Source organism: Heterodontus francisci, chromosome 43, assembly GCF_036365525.1.
Source record: "Heterodontus francisci isolate sHetFra1 chromosome 43, sHetFra1.hap1, whole genome shotgun sequence".
Classification (NCBI taxonomy): domain Eukaryota; kingdom Metazoa; phylum Chordata; class Chondrichthyes; order Heterodontiformes; family Heterodontidae; genus Heterodontus; species Heterodontus francisci.
The window spans coordinates 11,559,477-11,578,065 of NC_090413.1; the positions used below are offsets into that span (position 1 = coordinate 11,559,477).

Here is an 18,589-nt window from a genome sequence, read left to right on the forward strand (position 1 = left end):
ATAGACATTTAAAAAAGGAAAAGTTAACAAAGTGAGCGTTGGTTCTATAGAAAGTGAGTCTGGGGATTTAATAATGGATAAGTAGTACTGAACAAATTGTTGGAGTTGCGGGCTGGCAAGTCCCCAGGTCCTGATGGATTTCATCCTAGGATGTTAAAAGAAGTGGCTAGAGAGATAGTTGATGCTTTAGTTTTAATTTTCCAAAATTCCCTAGATTCAGGGAAGGTTCCTTTAGATTGGAAAAGAGCAAATGTAACTCCTTAATTCAAAAAGGGAGGGAGACAGAAAGCAGGAAACTACAAGCCAGTTAGCTTAACATCTGTTTTGGGGAAAATGTTGGAAGGTATTATTAAAGATATTCTAGCAGGGCATTTAGAAAAATTCAAGGTAATCAGGCAGAGTCAACAGGGTTTAGTGAAAGGCAAATCATGTTTAACCAATTTATTGGAGTTCTTTGAGGGAGTTACATGTGCTGTGGACGAAGGGAACTGGTGGATGTATTGTACTTAGATTTCCAGAAGGCATTTCCAAAGGTTATTGCAGAAAATAAAAGCTCATGGTGTAGGGGGTAACATATTGGCATGGATAGAAAACTGGCGAACTAACAGGAAACAGAGAGGAGGCATAAATGGGTCACTTTCTGGTTGGCGCGATGTAACGAGTGGTGTGCCACAGGGATCTTTGCTGGGGCTTCAACTTTTTACAATTTATACAAAATGAGTTAGATGAAGGGACCGAAGATATGGTTTCTAAATTTGCTGATGACACAAAGATAGTTAGGAAAGTAAGTTATGAAGAGGACATAAGGGGGCTACAGAGACATATAGATAGGTTAAATGAGTGGGCAAAGACCTGGCAAATGGAGTCTAATGTGGGAAAGTGGGAAATTGTCCACTTTGGCAGGAAGAAAAAAAAGAAACCTATTATCTAAATGGTGAGAGATTGTAGAGCTCTGACTTGCAGAGGGATCTGGGTGTCCTCGTGCATGAATCACAAAAGGTTAGTATGCAGGTACAGCAAGTAATAGAATGTTATCGTTTATCGCGAGGGGAATTGAATACAAAAGTAGGGAGGTTTTGCTTCAGTTATACAGGGCATTGGTGAGACCACATCTGGAGTATTGTGTACAGTATTGGTCTCTTTATTTAAGGAAGGATGTAAATATGTTGGAGGCAGCACAGGCAAGGTTTACTAGACTAATACCTGGAATGGGCGGGCTGTCTTACGAGGAAAGACTGGAGTTTAGAAGAGTAATAGGCAACGATTGAAACATACAAGATCCTGAGAGTTCTTGACAGGGTGGTTGTGGAAAGGATGTTTCCCGTTGTGCAAGAATCTAGAACTAGGGGTCACTGTTTAAAAATAAGGGGTTGCCCATTTAAGACAGAGATGAGGAGAATGTTTTTCCCAGAGGGACGTGAGTCTTTGGAATTCTCTTCCTCAAAAGGCAGTGGAAGCAGAGTTCAGCTATGAACATCTTGAATGGCGGAGCAGGCTCGAAGGGCCCAGTGGCCTACCCCTACTCCTAATTCGTATGTTCATATGATACCCCGGGGTAACTGGGTGCCCCGTGATTCACCTCCCCGGGTTAACAGTACGTGATCTGTGATTCATTGGGGAAGAGGGGATTCATTACACTCGTATATAATTTATACTGTGGTCTATTAGAGTGACTCAGGCAGCAGGGACTTGCCTGAACAGTCTCTAAGTGCTGTGGGTGGGGGAGGTCAGTCCCTGCACATGGGAATTGGGGAAGTGGCTTCCTGTGCAGTTTTGCAGAAAGAGTTTACAGATGGGGAGGATGTGAGATAGCAGGATTTCTTTCTGTAAGTGTAGTGCAAACTAGATTAGGGAGAATGCTAGTGAGGAAAATGTATTGTGTTTGCTGATAGGATACTGTGATAATGTTATGAGGGATGTTCCAAAATTGAGTTCACTAATCATTAATTTCCTTCATGTATTATATATAAAATAAACCAGTCTGTGGCTTCCACTTGATCTTCCTTCACTGGAATGTTGATCTTGCCTTTCCAGCGGCAGGAGCAATGCATGCAGTGGGTACAGGTGAGGTTCTAGTATCCACCTCATGATCTGATCACTGTTACGACCTCCAGGTCACACTATCACATGACTAGACATTGGACAGTGAAGGTCATCTGATAAGGGACAAGAGATAGTTGTGATGACAAACTCGAGGGAATATCTAGAGCAAAACTGATCACAAACGAGGGCAAGATGGGGTTGAGCCATAACGCACCTCACAATGGGATAGTTTGCTGCAGCTGTCTGAGCTTTCAGTGGATAATGGCCTTTTGTATGTGGTACTAGGGGGTGCTCGGCAGCCAAGAAACCTCACTTGGCAAAGAGGCAATGCCTTCAGGGGAAGGAAAACTAGCAACTAACAAAATCCTTCACCCTGTGCTACTCCTTCTTTTGCAGATTAAATGTTGAGTGTAACGCTTGGAACCAACTGCTGGAAGTCTATCACCAAAGAGCAGAGCAAGCAGCCACGTAAGTTCCTGCCAGTCAGTGATTGATTTATTTATTAGTCAGTCAGGTGTCTGATGCACTGGATTCCCCTCACTGTGAGTGAGTCTCACATTAAATCATTCCGAACTACACAAATGTATGACTTCCTCACGTGGAACGTGCACTCTCTCCCTGTAGAGACACATCACACAAACCCCAGTGACCTATCGCTCAGATGACCTTTTTCTCCTTGAGCTCTTTTCCACAGCACTGTGATTTTCTTTAAATGTGAGCCAAAGCAGAGGAGCACTGGGAAGGGAAGTCCCATTCCCCTCGCTGTCCAGTCACCTCTGCTAGGAAGTGCAAGTGGGCTAGGAGTGGGCTTGTGCTGTGACTCTCTCTTCACTCCAGTCCAAAAGTCTGATAATTGCTGTGTCTGAGCTTGTAGCTAAAGCATGGCTGTTTGGGTGAGGGACAATAGAGGGCCCAATTCACATTGGATTGAATCTGATAAAGGAGAGATATTGGCAAACAATATTTTATTTGTAATGTTAATAGTGAAATTCTCGGTTTAAAAATAAAGCAATCAAAGTAGTCACTTTGGGACAGGAGCGAATCAATAACCTGGCCTGTCAGCTTCACTGAACAGAGGAGTGGAGAGAGATCTGGATATAGACACACTCTCCATCTGATAAACTAGGATTTTCAACCTGATTGTTAACAAAACTCCTGATCCAAAATCCTTTACTGTCCTTGGGAGGGAGGTGGAGGCAGTAACTAGGCTAAACCGGCATTCTGTGATGGCAGATGTTGAAATCCAGTTTCCTGTCTTTGTTAAATGATCTTCTAATTTTACTTATTTCAGTGATTTGGAGAAAGCCAAGGAGGCTGAAGGGCCACTTGAACCAGTTGCTGTGATGGAGAATTCGCAGATGGATGTTATCCGGACAAAGCCGGATTATCAATCCTTTCTGGACAAGGACCTCTCAGTTCTCCAGAATATAGAATGTATAGTGAGTATGGGGGACAGGAAGGAGAGCGGTGTGGGACTTCGCAGTCAGAGGGTCGGGTTGAGGAGCCTAAGGTCAGAACAGTGGGCTGATGGGGGAGAAGCAGAATGCATTTTAACCGCAAGTCAGAGGGCTCCGATTCCTTGCACATCGGTGGAGCCCCGATAGTTACTCCCTTTGGGACTGTGCTCTTTCCCTTTTCAGGTTGGCATTGAACAAAAGAGGCAAAACGAGCTACTATTTGTGCACAGCCTGGCTGCTGAGATTGGCCAGCTCCACTGAGAGCAGTGAATGACCAGCCCTGTGTCTGAATGTCGGCAGCTGGAATAGAGAGAAAGCCAAGGAGGGGCAGCTGGAATGTTGGCCTTTATCTCCAGGGGTGAACAAAGAAGTTATGTTACAGCTGTACAGAGCTCATCTGGAGATATCAAGGATAGAGTAGTGACTCTGAGCTAAACAGACAGCTGGCTTCCTCTTAAGCCCCCAAAACTGGGCCCAATTTATCCTCTCCTACCTGACGCTCCTCTATTCCAGGAGTTACCACCAGTCCTGCCTCACCCAACAAGCTGTAGGTCTTCAGACGTCTTGAAGGCTCATCACCCCCAGCTGCAATTGGATGTTTAACCTCAGTCCACAGTGATGTGGGTGGGTGCAGATCTCCAGTCGCATGTCTCACATACGCCCTGTAAAAATTGGCCATGTAATTGCTGCTTGATGCAGGCTCCTGTGTACACACGCTGGGAGGTGGGACTGTCCAGTCTATACTCCCGTCTTCTCCTTTAGCAGCGTGTTCCCGTCAGTGATGTTTAGATTGTGTGTGGTACATTATAAACATAGTTAAACAGTTAATAGCTTGAATCATGATTCAAGAACGCTGTAAAAATATTGCTTTTATTGGAGCCGCAGAAATCTGGACATTCAGTGTAAACTCTCTGGCCATTGTGTCAGCCTTTCTGTTGTAGTTTTTGATGTACTGATTATGGGTAAGGGCAGTAGAACTGTGGGTTAATCACCAGTCCCCAACCCCCTCTCCTTCCCACCCCTCAAATCCAGAAGCAAATAGCACAAAAATTTGTAAAACGTGTTAAAAGTGAAGCTATAGCACAAAGCTTCCCCATCCCCAGTCCAAATCTACCCTGCGGATACTCTCAGAAAGACACTTTCCGCACCATAGTGGCATTAGCCCGTCCACCTGAAGGTTTTCCCATGGACTATACGCACACTCTCAGTTTAATCCAGCATGCATTCCCACGAACAGGTTGGCAGCCTGGCATCAGAAGGATTCACCAGAAGGGCAGCTGTCCCCATGATAGGCTTCAATCGCAGGAGCCAGCCACACTCTAACCTTGCTACGCAATCACTCCCATAACTCTCGACTAGTGAGGCCCCGACAGATTAATCTCCATCCTGTTCACCGTACCTGTCTACACGTCATAGAAAACTGAAAAGTGGCTTGGATGATCCACAAGGAAAGAAGCAAAGGCATTTGGCGCCAGATCCCTATAAACCAGCACTACAGAGTGGGCCAACCGAAACTCATTTGTCACTAAGGGCATGAACAGTGGGCTCTGACCCATCACTTCCGTTTCTCCATATGGAAAATAAGCACCCAGGGATATGAATCAGCTGCTGCTGGACTAAGAGCAACCGGTGAGATTGTGATCTAAAATCTGATGTACTTTAGGCTGGGATTAAATAGCTTCACTGTACTTGATGTTGAAAATGGCGGTTTTGAGATTTCAGTGATATTCGGTGAAGCCATGAAATGGAGCTGAATTCTGATCTCTTGTAGATGGACCAGCTGCAACTAACCATGAACCTGCTTACCAGAGCCAGACAAGAATGGGATTCTTGCCTGCAAAATATATCCAAAAAACTGGGTAAGTTTCTCTGCTTCGTTGTGTCCTGCCCAAAGTCAGGTCTCCAGATTTAACTCCACCTCCAGATATGACAATCAGCTGGTTGAATGTGCAGGACCCGACGCCTGCTCTGAGGCATAGTAGGGTTTTGCCAGTCAGTGCTCAGTCAGTCACCAGTTCTTTCTTTTATGTCCCTAGGATTTACTGGGCAGGGGTAAGAAAGCAGAATCACCGTAGCTCTTTAAGCATTTTCTCGTGATCAGCTTCAGAACAGCATTGAGCAGTTGAATCACCTGTGCTTTGACTGAGAATGCTGTTTGACTTGAAGTGAGTGGGACTGAGGCCTTCACTTTGAAAATGCTGTTTATATGAACACGGAGAGATCCTAGGGTCTTAGTTATGCTGATCAACATCACTAAAAATAAGATTTTTGTCATCTTTTAAAAGAACTTTTCTACTGTATTGCAATCCTTTACAAAGATGGTATTTGATAGTATCCCAGTGTTATGTGGAACCCTGCTATTTCCCTATGTTCAGAGGGGTTTGTAATGTAGTCTAATGCTCCTCTAGAACACTGCTGTTCATTAAGGCCTTAGCCTAAGCAGCAGCTTGAGGGAGTGCTGCTCTATGCAAGACCCAGAGTGATGGGACAGGTTCTGCTCCTGTAGTGGAGAAGCCAAGTGGCCCTTCACTGCTTATGGAGGATAGGACAGTGCCTGTGCTGCAGAGGAAGAGAGTGATCTGATTTAACCCCTGGCCCAGAACAAAGGGAACAGTGGCTACACACCACATAGTGGTGAGGGCCTTGGGTGAGTGGAGGCAGAGTGAGTAGATGTTCTAGATGGGTGTTCTCGTCCACCAGTCGCTGAAGGTAAGCATGCAGGTGCAACAGGCAGTAAAAAAGGCAAAGGGTAGGTTGGCTTTCGTAGCGAGAGGATTAGAGTACAGGAGCAGGGATGTCTTGCTGCAATTATACAGGGCCTTGGTGAGACCACACCTGGAATATTGTGTGCAGTTTTGGTCTCCTTATCTGAGGAAGGATATTCTTGCTATAGAGGGAGTGCAGCAAAGGTTTACCAGACTGATTCCTGGGATGGCGGGACTGACGTATGAGGAGAGATTGAGTCGGTTAGGATTATATTTGCTGGAGTTCAGAAGAGTGAGGGGGGATTTCATAGAACCTGATAAAATTCTAACAGGACTTGACAGGGTAGATGCAGGAAGGATGTTCCCGATGGTGGGGGAGTCCAGAACCAGGGGTCATAGTCTAAGGATATGGGGTAAACCTTTCAGGACTGTGATGAGAAATTCTTTCACCCAGTGAGTGGTGAGCCTGTGGAATTTGCTACCACAGAAAGCAGTTGACACCAAAACATTGTATGTTTTCAAGAAGGAGCTTGGGGCGAAAGGGATCAACGGATATGTGGGGGAAAGCGGGAACAGGTTACTGAGTTGGATGATCAGCCATGATGATGAATGGCGGAGCAGGCTCGAAGGGCCGAATGGCCTACTCCTGCTCCTATTTTCTATGTTGAGAGTGCTGCTCTTGTAGATTGTTCAGCACACTCTAGATAGTGAAACAAGTCCACATTCTGAGTTTTCCCTTTCTTTGCAGCATCCAAAACATTCAAAGGATTGGAAGAGTGTCCGGTGCACAAATTTCTAACGGCCACAAAGGAGTAATGGAAAGAGACAGGTGGCCATCAATGGGTTGAGAGGAAATCTTCCCATTGGGTTTTTAATGCCCTGTGGCTGTGAACTGAAGCACGTTGAAGGGACCTGGACTTTGCTCAGGATCTTGCCTGAGACTTTATCATTTTTGCACCTTATACTAACATTTAAGAGACTGGTGACCCTTTCCACCCACCCCCCCTCCCCTTCCCCCAGGTTAAGGCTCAGTGGTGAAAGGCAGTCCTGCCAATCTATTGTTTAGATCCATGGATCCCAAGTGGGGGGAACTATAGTTGGTGAACAGGCAGGGAAACAATAGGACATGTTCCAGCTGATCACTAACCTGTGATCATGTCTGCACATGAATATCGAGCAGGGTCAGGTATTGGCTCGGCTGTAATGCCTCCTATAGTGGATTAGCCTGCTAATGCTTGCTGACCAGGCTTATGTTAAGAATGGTCACTTGGAACAAGGTATGAAAGTGCTGTGGGAGCCTGTGACACTAAACGGTCAATGCATTCAGGGCAGAAGCAAGTCAGAAAGAAACCGAATTGATGCTGATGTGATTAAAAGAGCGTAACTGCAACGATCTTTACTTTTTAAACTTCTTGTCAGATTACGTTTTATTAACCTGGTACCTGTGCCAAAGCAGCAGCTGCCTTTTTGGGCTGAAATCTCCAAGGGCTTGGTGTAAGCCTGCAGCAACCTAGATATTATAAAATTCAGAATTAACAATTCATCAACTGAAAGGGCAATGCTTCAGGTCAGCATCTTCTATCCATACTGCCTTCCTGAAATATGGCTACACAGGGTCCCACAGATCTCATTGCAGTCGCCAGAGTTGACCTGTGCGCATCGAGGGTCAGTGGACTGTGGAAGCATGGGCAGCCTCTCACCCAAGCATTGCCTCATTTGTTTATGCTCTCCAGTAGTGGAAGGTTGGGGGTGGGGTGGGTCGCTGGATAGCGATGGGCAGACTAAACCTTGGCTGATTAGGTTTATTACCCCCTGGGGTTCTGAGACCAGTTGTGGCCATTGTTGTATCACCCTGCCTGAATCTCAGCTAAACCCAACATCAACCAGGAATGGAAGCTGCATGCTTCCTGGCTTAATTTTAAAAGCTTTAGTCTGGACAGAATTAAGGAATGATGTTTCCACATCAGAGCTATTTCCCACATTTTGTACTTGCTATTTGCAAATAGGAAACTTGAGACATTGCTGGAAGGTAAATTCCATACCTTGGGTAGACACTTTCATTCCTAATGACCAAGGATTTTCAGAGCAGTAACTGTCAGAAGAACTTACTTTGAATGCAAAAACTGTTACTATTTGAAGATAAAACTGACCAACACAACTTGAGTTACTGGATGGTGAGTGGTCTGAGATGAGAAACCCAGGAGCCTTTCACTAACAGTTTCCTGGGACAGAGAGCCTGGTATTTGGGTGGTTCACCTGTTGGCAAAATTCAGTAACCACAGGGTAGGAATGAAACATTCAGATACTCCCACAAGTATTTAAAAATCATCAGTGTGTTGGTGGCATTAGCACCTTCTTAGAGGAGTTAATCTGTCCCTAGCTCTATTAGCTGTCTGTCTTCTGCTGGCAGCCTTCAAACATTTATTCCTTAACTGCTGTCACCTTTCTGTATATGATTTGTAAACTGTACAGTAGGTTATATCTTAATTAAAGTGTGTGTTTTCCACAAAGATTACTCATTGTTTTGTAGCAGCCAGTGTCCTGCATGGGATATATAGTAATGGAGCCTGTGCAGGTGTTAGTGTCCTATTCTTAACCATTATATTGTACTTAATAATCTTTAGTCATGGTATGGTAGTATGGTGATTATATTACTGGACTAATAATCCAGAGAATGTGAGCTCAAATACCACTCTGGTAGTTTGAGAATTTGAATTCAATTTATAAAAAAACCAAAGTCCAAGCTCATATCAGTAAAAGTGACCATGAAGCTGTCAGATTGTTCTAAAACCCTGCAGATCTGGCAGCGTCTGTGGAGAGAGAAACTTTTAACGTTTCAAGTCTATGACATTTCATGGAACCAGTAAAGGTTAGAAATGTAATAGGTTTTGAGCAAGAGTTTTGCCTGTTCTGATGAAAGGTCATTAACCTGAAACATTAACTCTGTTTGTCTCTCCACAGATGCTGCCAGAACTGCTGAGTATTTCCAGCACTTTTTTATTTCAGATTTCTGGTATTTTGCTTTTATTTTGGTCTAAAACCCCAACTGATTCACTCAGTGTTCTTTAGGGAAGGAAGCCTGCTGTCCTTACCTAATCTATCTGGTTGATACGCAACTCCAGTCCCAAACCAACGTGGTTCACTCTTAAGTGTTCTTTGCAGTGGCCAACAAACCACTCAGTTACATCAAAGTGCTATCTGCAGCAGTTCACACCTTGTATCAGCACCTCACGGCAATAAGGATGGGCAAATGCCAGTGTTATCCAGATGCTCACATCCCAAGAATGAATAAAAACCCATCACCACAAAAGTTTACATAAGAATAAAGTTTATTCTTTTACTGATGAGGATTAATGCCAAACTTGTGGGCATTGGAAAGGTGGGAGTCTGAACCTAACAAATTCAAGACATGCTCTCATCCCTGTAAGCTGTTTAAATCAAGGCTCAGTCTCCATCTCATTCTTTCCTGAAATTTGAACTCCTCACCTCCGTCAATCTGCCTCCTACAATCAGCAGGCATTTAAAGTTGATATAATGAAATAGCTAGTTAGCTGGTAACAAAATCACCTTCCCATTCTTTTCAACCTTTAGTGGGTTCCTGCATTCTGCTCAACCTTTAGTGTCGAACTCTTAAATATTTTTTGCATTTAATTTTGAGAAATTATGTTTGAAATGATTGCTAATGATTTAAAATGTACATTACCTTTTACAGTGATACTGCACGATTTACACCTGGCTGGAGTCGGGGTATCTTTAGGTTTGAATACTGCAGTGCAGCTAATAGCTGGTGCTGGGGAGTCTGATGCAGGTTTCTGTGTATCCACAAGAATTCCAGCAAGAAAGTGATGATCATTTATAGCTGACTTAAAACCAGCATATTATTAACTAGAAAATGCCACTATAGTGCAGTTCTCGCTGTTAATTGCTGATTCTCCTCTCCCCAAGGAAGTCCAGCAACTTGTAATGTCCTAGTTTTAAAATTCATAAACCCGTTAGTGGTCTATTAATAGAGACCTGCACGCACTTCAATCAATCTCCTCTGCTGCTTACCAGTTTTCCTTTACCTTCTATTTCTGTATGCAAGATCAGTAGCGATGTCGACTATTTAACCTGTCTGTATTCAACTGAATGTACAACTTCATTTCAGTCCTTTCCTCAGGACTAAGATGTTACAAATGAACAGTGTTTAAAAAGGAATGTGGGAGGGGAGAAAATTCAGGAAAAGAAATACAATAACCTGTGAAATGATTGGGTAGAGAACAGAGATGGTAAAATTGCAGAAATGACAACAGGCTACAAAAAGAGGCGTAATGAGAGAAAGGTATCAGACAGCGTGAATAGCTGACGGGCAATCGGTAGAAAGCATGAAAACCGGGCAAGGTTGAGCAGCCTCCAGTGGCCTGGGATTCTGTTGGAAAAAAAATGGTGGGCGGCGGGGTTCCAACCTGCCCCTTTCCCTGGAAACACTCGATTGTTCCTTCAGCCAGATCCCTTCCAATAACAATAGTTAACATTTCAACACAAAAGAAAAAATTCCAAGGGTGGGAACCTGTCAACTGTGGTTAACTAAAACAGTTAAAGATAGTATCAAACTTAAAGAAAATGCATATAATTGTGCAAAGATGGGACAGAATATTTTTTTAAAAAAAGGAAAGATTGAAGGTAAAAAAAACGAGAAAGCTAGCTAGAAATATAAGAACAGTAAAAGTTTCTTATAGATATTTAAAAAAGAAAAGTTTACAAAGTGAGTGTTGGTCCTATAGAAAGTGAGTTTGGGGAATTAATAAGGGAAAATAAGGAGATGGCAGATGAATTGAACAGTATTTTGCATCAGTCTTCACGATTGCGGATACAAGTAACATCCCAGTGTTAGCTGTAAGTCAGGAAATGGAAGGAAGGGAGGAACTCAAGAAAATTACAATCACCAGGGCAGTAGTACTGAACAAATTGTCGGAGCTGCGGGCTGGCATGTCCCTGGGTCCTGATGAACTTCATCCAAGGATGTTAAAAGAAGTGGCTAGTGAGATAGTTGATGCGTTAGTTTTAATTTTCCAAAATTCCCTAGATTCGGGGAAGGTTCCTTTAGATTGGAAAACAGCAAATGTAACTCCTTTATTCAAAAAGGGAGGGAGACAGAAAGCAGGAAACTACAGGCCAATTAGCTTAACATCTGTCTTAGGGAAAATGTTAGCTATTATTAAAGATGTTCTAGCAGGGCATTTAGAAAAATTCAAGGTAATCAGGCAGAGTCAACATGGTTTTTGTGAAAGGCAAATCATGTTTAACCAATTTATTGGAGTTCTTTGAGGGAGTTACATGGGCGGCACAGTGGCGCAGTGGTTAGCACCGCAGCCTCACAGCTCCAGGGACCCGGGTTCGATTCTGGGTACTGCCTGTGCGGAGTTTGCAAGTTCTCCCTGTGTCTGCGTGGGTTTCCTCCGGGTGCTCCGGTTTCCTCCCACATGCCAAAGACTTGCAGGTTGATAGGTTAATTGGCCATTATAAATTGCCCCTAGTATAGGTAGGTGGTAGGGAAATATATAGGGACAGGTGGGGATGTGATAGGGATATGGGATTCGTGTAGGATTAGTATAAATGGGTGGTTGATGGTCGGCACAGACTCGGTGGGCCGAAGGGCCTGTTTCAGTGCTGAATCTCTAAACATGTGCTATGGATAAAAGGGAACTGGTGGATGTATTGTACTTAGATTTCCAGAAGGCATTTGATAAGGTGCCACATCAAAGGTTATTGCAGTAAATAAAAGCTCATGATGTAGGGGTAACATATTGGCATGGCAGCAGAAAGTAGGCATAAATGGGGCATTTTCTAGTTGGCAAGGTGTAACGAGTGGTGTGCCACAGGGATCTGTGCTGGGCCTCAACTTTTAATAATTTATATAAATGACTTGGATGAAGGTTGCTAAATTTGCTGATGACCCAAGATAGGTAGGAAAGTAACTTGTGAAGAGGACATAAGGAGGCTACAAAGGGATTATAGATAGGTTAAGTGAGTGGGCAAAGACCTGGCAAATGGAGTATAATGTGGGAAAGTGTGAAATTGTCCACTTTGGCAGGAAGAATAAAAAAGAAACCTATTATCTAAATGGTGAGAGATTGCAGAGCTCTGAGATGCAGAGGGATCTGGGTGTCCTAGTTTTTTTTTATTCATTCACGGGATGTGAGCGTCACTGGCCAGGCCAGCATTTATTGCCCATCCCTAATTGCCCTCGCCCTAGTGCATGAATCACAAAAGGTTAGTATGCAGGTACAGTATATAATTAGAAAAGCTAACAGACTTGTTGTTTATTGCAAGGGAATTGAATACAAAAGTAGGCTTCGGCTATACAGGACATTGGTGAGACCACATCTGGAGTACTGTAAACAGTACTGGGTCGTCTTAGTTAAGGAAGGATGTAAATGCATTGGAGGCAGTAGGTTTACTCAACTAATACCAGGAATGGGCAGGCTGTCTTCTAAGGAAAGATTGGGCAGGCTAGGCTTGTATCCACTGGAATTTAGAAGAGTAAGAGTGATTTAATTAAAACAAGATTCTGAGGGGTCTTGACGGTGGATGTGGAAAGGATGTTTTCCGTGTGGGAGACTCTAGAACTGGGGTCACTGTTTTAAAAATAAGGGGTTGCCCATTTAAAAGAGATAAGGAGAACATTTTTTGAGGGTCATGAGTCTTTGGAACTCTCATCCTCAAAAGGCAGTGGAAGCAGAGTCTTTGAATATTTTTAAGGCAGAGGTAGATAGATTCTTGATCAGCAAGGGGGTGAAAAGTTATTGGGGGTAGGTGGAAATGTGGAGTAATCAGTTCAGACTTGAGAGGCCTACTCTTAATTCATCTGTTCTAACACTTCTCACACCAGCTCATGTCCTCAATCCCCCTCTAATTCCAGAAAGTGTTTACTGCTGTGTAAGTGCAAGTGAGAAATTATTTTGCTGCATAAAACAAACTATAACCGAAATCCACAGCAGTTCTGGTTTGTGGCAAAAGAAATGTTTTATTCTGTTTTGTGTTAACCATACAAATAAAAATGCAATACACCTCTTTTCCTTAACATTTTTTTTCAAGACTGCTATCAAGCCATTTACACGGTATTTAGTTTTGAAGGAAAAGGTTTACCAAGGCATTAAATCCATTCTCGTAACTGAAAAAGGACCCACCGTGCTCGCAGTTATTTCCTAAAAGTTTTAAAAGCAAATTTTATACATTTTTCTTTTTTAAAGTTTTCCTTTTTTTGAAAAAAGTTTAATACAATAGACTTCTATTTAAACAGATATATTATGCTGCCTGTTTGGAACTGTTTGATTGTACTACTACTGAAAATAGACGGTTTACTGAGATTTCATTAATCTGATCGTTTTTTTTTCAATATGCTACATTTCCAGTACTGGCTTCTACCTAGTTTTGTTTCTGAACATTTTTTAAAAATCTTCTAAAAATCTGAGGTACTGAGTTTTGGTGTCTGTTACCCACAAGTAGAATTAATGACTAGTCTTGCCAGCACTCTGATTTCTATTAATTTTTTAATATGACTTTGTAACATTAGCTATAAATCATTACATTATTCACGATCATTAGTTTACAGTATATTTTTACTGCTGGTGCAAGTACCTCAGCGTGAACAGACTCCCTGATCCTCAATGAAAGATTGCATGTGGTGGGAGAAAACTTCAAAAAAAGATCTCTGGAGGGAAAATTTGCAAATTTGATTTTCAAATGAAATGTTATTCAACAGAAAGTATGGATAAGATTGGCATATTTAGAACACCTGTATCGCTCGCATCTCCCCCATCCAATGCACCAAAAATGCAAATTATAAGTGCAACATGGGGAGGGGGAATCATTCAGGGAGCTCGACACTTACACGTGACAGACTGGTGTTCCTGGAATTACACACTGCTTTTAGAAAGTATCCCGCTCTTGACAAATTATTTCCTCCACAAAGTAACTGCAGTTACCTTATTTTCATTTTGTCAATAGAAAAATGTCAAATATTAAATGGTAGGATTAAAATCATATATATTTTAAGTTTTCCCCCTCTGGTTCCATCTGAATAAACAGAAATCTCTTGTATTTCTCTTGTTTTGAACGTTGATTTATGCTAGTGGATCAAAATCGCAAATTGAAGGAGCTTTACACTGCTCCCCTCTTCCAAGGTGAAATAAAATGATCAGGACTGTAGGACCCTTTCTGTAATCGGGAGATAGTTTGGATAGGCCACGCCACTGTGTTGACCACTGCACTGATTGAAACACTGTAAACATTGGACATGCACAACAACACATCCATAATGATAGTAAGTTCAAATATTATTTGAGGCTTGATCATTTATTGGTGACGGCTCAACAGATGAACGCAGCATCTTATGTGGAGGTCTAAAGTGATCAGTGCTGAAATGGGAATTCCAGCTGCACCTGACCCACACTCCTGTGGTTAAAATAGCAGCCTGTCCAAAGCGTTTCAGAGTTCATATCAGATTTTCATCCCATTCATACAAAGCCTCCATTTGATAAAAATTATACAGATACCAATGAAAATCTCTTGTAATTAAAGAAAAATACTCAGGAGACTGGATTTTTTTTTTAAAGTTGGAAATGTTTTAAGGGAGCGACTGACTACTTTTGTTCCTGAATTTGCTGCTTCTGGTTCTCGCTCAGCCGTCCTGTAGTTTCAGTGTTTTTCAGGGTGTGATCTTCAGCAGCCTGGTCCTCAGCTCCCAAATCCAAGAACTGCACCGATCACTTTGGACCAATGCATAGGAAAGGCAACCGAAAGCTTCATAGGGATTGAATACATTCATAGCAAAACATACAACATTTACGAGCAGGAAGGGGTCCTGCAGCAAATAAAAAGCTCTTTCCACACTTAAAAAAAAAAGCTCGGGAACCTGTCTGGGACAGAATCCTGGTGAAACTTCAGTCATGTCTTTACATTTATAGTAACTGAGTCTGCACGCTTACAGAGTAAAAATTACCTTTGGGATTTAGAATCTTTTACAATGACATCAAATTTCAAAAGTTCAAACACCACAACCATCGAGACAGAAACGGAAGATTAAAAAAGTTAGTAAAGCTGAACCATGTGTACTTTTTGTGTGAGCGTCTGTGTTATGGAGATTTTTGGTACAGGCAGTGTAGATTTGGATAGACAATAATTGCACACAGAAGGCAACTACAAAAAGGACTGATTTTCAGGAATGTCACAACTCCAATCTTGTTTTTAGATATAAGGTTACTTTTGACAGTCTGTTGAATGATTTATAAAATCCCAAATGGAAACATTGGAAAGTGCTACTCCTGGGCACAGACCATTCCTGCAGTCCTGACATCACTTTACTAAAGTAAACTTTCCCAACATTTCAAACTCAAGTTCTAGTTACCACACTGGAAGACCTCCCCATCCCTATTGGATGAAATGTTTCTTTCTGTCTCTCACTGTTAATTCCATTTACTATGGGCTGTTTTATTCTGTTCTGTGATTTCAAGAGTTGTCCAGTAATTCTTTTTCCCCATTTAAAACAATCCAGTAACTTTGCAATTTTGAAACACAGAAGAAGTTTACACGAAAGGCTGTGCTAACTGGGACTCATCAGAAAAACAGGTTTCTGATGAAGGGTAACTAAGGGATGGAACCACAGAGTACATAAGGTCACAATAAGTAACAAAAACCTATTATCCATTATTCCTATTTTCCTTTACATAGTGAATTTCAGTTTTAAGAAAAGTTAATAAAGGGCTTTGGCCATTGTTAACATTCACACTGTGCAAAACAGTGCAGAACAGTATCAGCTGTCACCAGGCACAGTGCTACCTCACTGCTCCAACATCAAAATCGTACAGGAAAGCACAGATCAGGTCTGAAGCAGCTCTGCCACCAACAGAGACTTTCCACAGGGTCACTAGGTCCATCCTTCAATTATGCTTGCACAATGACTTATTTTTTAAACACTGCTCCATTTGCCAAGTGCCTGTATATATTCCTGAAACAGCTTGGTTTTCAACGCAGTGGGGGCTCCCAGGAAATATCTTTTTTTATCCCAGTGTTGCCAAGTTTGATGAGGAAGGCAGTCTAGGGTCAGCCCTGAGAAATATATCGTTTGATTTCTAGACAGATTCAGAGCTGTTCTGTACATCCCCCAAAACCATTACTAACTTTGAGTCAGACACTGAAGACTAACAGGTCATTAGAAAAGAAAGTCAGTCTGCATTATTTTAGTAGACCTGCATACCCTAACACAATCACATGGTCAGTGTAAGGTTCAATGTATGTTTCTGCAGTCACTTCAACCTACACAAAACACAGCTAAACAGGTGCTCACCTGGGAGCAGGAACTTTTAAAAGCAGTAATAACTTGGGTTTTATTTTCATGCATCAGTCTGTGAAAGTGAACTGTTTTCCTAATACAGCTGACCCGTGAAGCTGAATTAAAACTTGCACATTGCAACACTGATAGAGGTTGGGGGGACAGATGGGATAAAACACACAAACATAAGGTGATGGCTAAAGTATGAGTATAAGTCTAGTGTGTATTGCTGAGAGGTAGTGTGTAAGCACTGTAACCTAAACAGGAAGCATTCCTCTATTGGTTTTAAAAGGGTTTTACAGTGAGGTAATTGGCTGCACTCAGTTGTGTGAAAAATGTATAAATACCTTTTCTTGTCTACTATATTTACATATAGGTGGCAGGGAGCTTCTACCCAAGAAAGTATCGCAATGACCCTTCCAATGAAATCAGGTTGGAATCAAGTTCCTCTCGTCCAATGGGTCCAGTGAAATGAAAGCCAGTGGGCAGTAGATGATTGCTGGCAGCTCATCAGTTGGAGGTGTCTGAGTTGACACTGCCAGGTCCTCCGGTGGGTGAAGTCACAGAAGATGGGGTAGTAGCATCCTGCCAGCTGCCGTTAGCCTGGGAAAAAGAGCAGTCAGGGTCAAACTGTTGTCCATCCTTTGTGCCTTTTCTCTCTGGGTCTACATAGTTACAACAGGTAGTGATGGTATCCTTTCATAGTTCATTAAAACAGTCGTACTCAGAATCCTATCTGCTCAACTGAAAGCACTCTAGTTTTGAACAGGCCTGTCCCTCTCCACTACAGTTAGCCCCAGAACTCGTTATTCTCAGTACACAGGGATGGGCTTCTCCAGGACTGCCTGCCAAGAGATATCTCAAGCAATGAAGAAAGGGATTCCATTCCCAGACCTTGCTGAGATCTTAAGCCCACCAGCTCCTGGGAAGATTGCGTGTCAGTTATGACAAGTCCCAATGTGAAGTTCAGCAGGGTCCTGTGGTGTCATGGTATTGATAAACTCAAAGAGCACTTACGAGTTTTAAGCAATGATTCCTTAAATTGACCCAATCATGACAGGAAAATTGAAGAATATAAAAGAAAATCCCTCACGGCCACAATAGAAAGAATTTACTCTCTGTGTCAGTCAGTGTGATAAGCTCAGTCCACCAGTTAGATCAGGGATCAGCAACTCCCTGTCTGCTCTATTGGTGTGGAATTCTTCAATACCTCAACTGTTTTGACATTTGCTGTCTTTTGCTGAATATGTTGTTTATGAGTTCTACAGGCCAACAACAACTTATATTTACATAGCATCTTTAACATAATAAAACATCCTAAGGCGCTTCACAAGATCATTATAAATCAAAGTATGACATTGAGCAACATAAGGAGATATGTCAGATGACCAAAAGCTTGATCAAAGAGGTAGGTTTTAAGGAGAGTCTTAAAGGAGGTGGAAAGGAAGAGAGGTGAAGGGAGGGTATTGCAGAGCTTGGAGCCCAGGTAACCGGGCGGCACAGTGGTTAGCACCGCAACCTCACAGCTCCAGCGACCCAGGTTCAGTTCCGGGTACTGCCTGTGCGGAGTTTGCAAGTTCTCCCTGTGACCGTGTGGGTTTCCGCCGGGTGCTCCAGTTTCTTCCCACAGCCAAAGAGTTGCAGGTTGATAGGTAAGTTGGCCATTGTAAATTGCCCCTAGTGTAGATAGGAGAATGGTAAGGAATATGGGATTAATGTAGGATTAGTATAAATGGGTGGTTGTTGGTCAGCACAGACTCGGTGGGCCGAAGGGCCTGTTTCAGTGCTATGACTCTCTATAAACTGCAGGCACAGCCACCAATCGTGCAGCAATTAAAATTAGGGAGGTACAAGAGGCTAGAATTGGAGGAGTGCAGATAACTGAAGGAGATTACAGAGATAGGGAGGGATTTGAAAACAAGGATGAGAATTTTAAAATCAAGACATTGCTTGACTGGGAGCCAATGTCGGTCAGTGAGCACCAGGGTGATAGGGGAACAGGACTTGGTGAGAGTTAAGACATAGAAAATAGGAGCAGGAGTAGGCCCTTCGAGCCTGCTCTGCCATTCATT

The 18,589-nt window shown here is 42.6% G+C and overlaps 2 protein-coding genes across 8 annotated transcripts in view; one reads left to right on the top strand and one right to left on the bottom strand.

The window, feature by feature from the left end:
• LOC137355595 (Kinetochore-associated protein DSN1 homolog) overlaps positions 1–13,258 on the top strand; it is a 41,685-nt gene extending 28,427 nt beyond the window's left edge. The window contains exons 9-12 of the mRNA XM_068020892.1: positions 2,440–2,511; positions 3,335–3,482; positions 5,272–5,359; positions 6,954–13,258. Of these exons, the coding sequence (XP_067876993.1) occupies positions 2,440–2,511; positions 3,335–3,482; positions 5,272–5,359; positions 6,954–7,021 (376 nt within the window). The 3' untranslated portion in view covers positions 7,022–13,258. The remainder of the gene's footprint in view (positions 1–2,439; positions 2,512–3,334; positions 3,483–5,271; positions 5,360–6,953) is intronic.
• pbx4 (pre-B-cell leukemia transcription factor 4) overlaps positions 13,192–18,589 on the bottom strand; it is a 609,025-nt gene continuing 603,627 nt past the window's right edge. For 6 of the 7 annotated variants that reach the window (XM_068020890.1, XM_068020886.1, XM_068020887.1 and 3 more), the window contains exon 9: positions 13,192–17,120. In XM_068020890.1, the coding sequence (XP_067876991.1) occupies positions 17,028–17,120 (93 nt within the window). In that variant the 3' untranslated portion in view covers positions 13,192–17,027. The remainder of the gene's footprint in view (positions 17,121–18,589) is intronic. The other variant, XM_068020891.1, reaches the window with a different exon arrangement.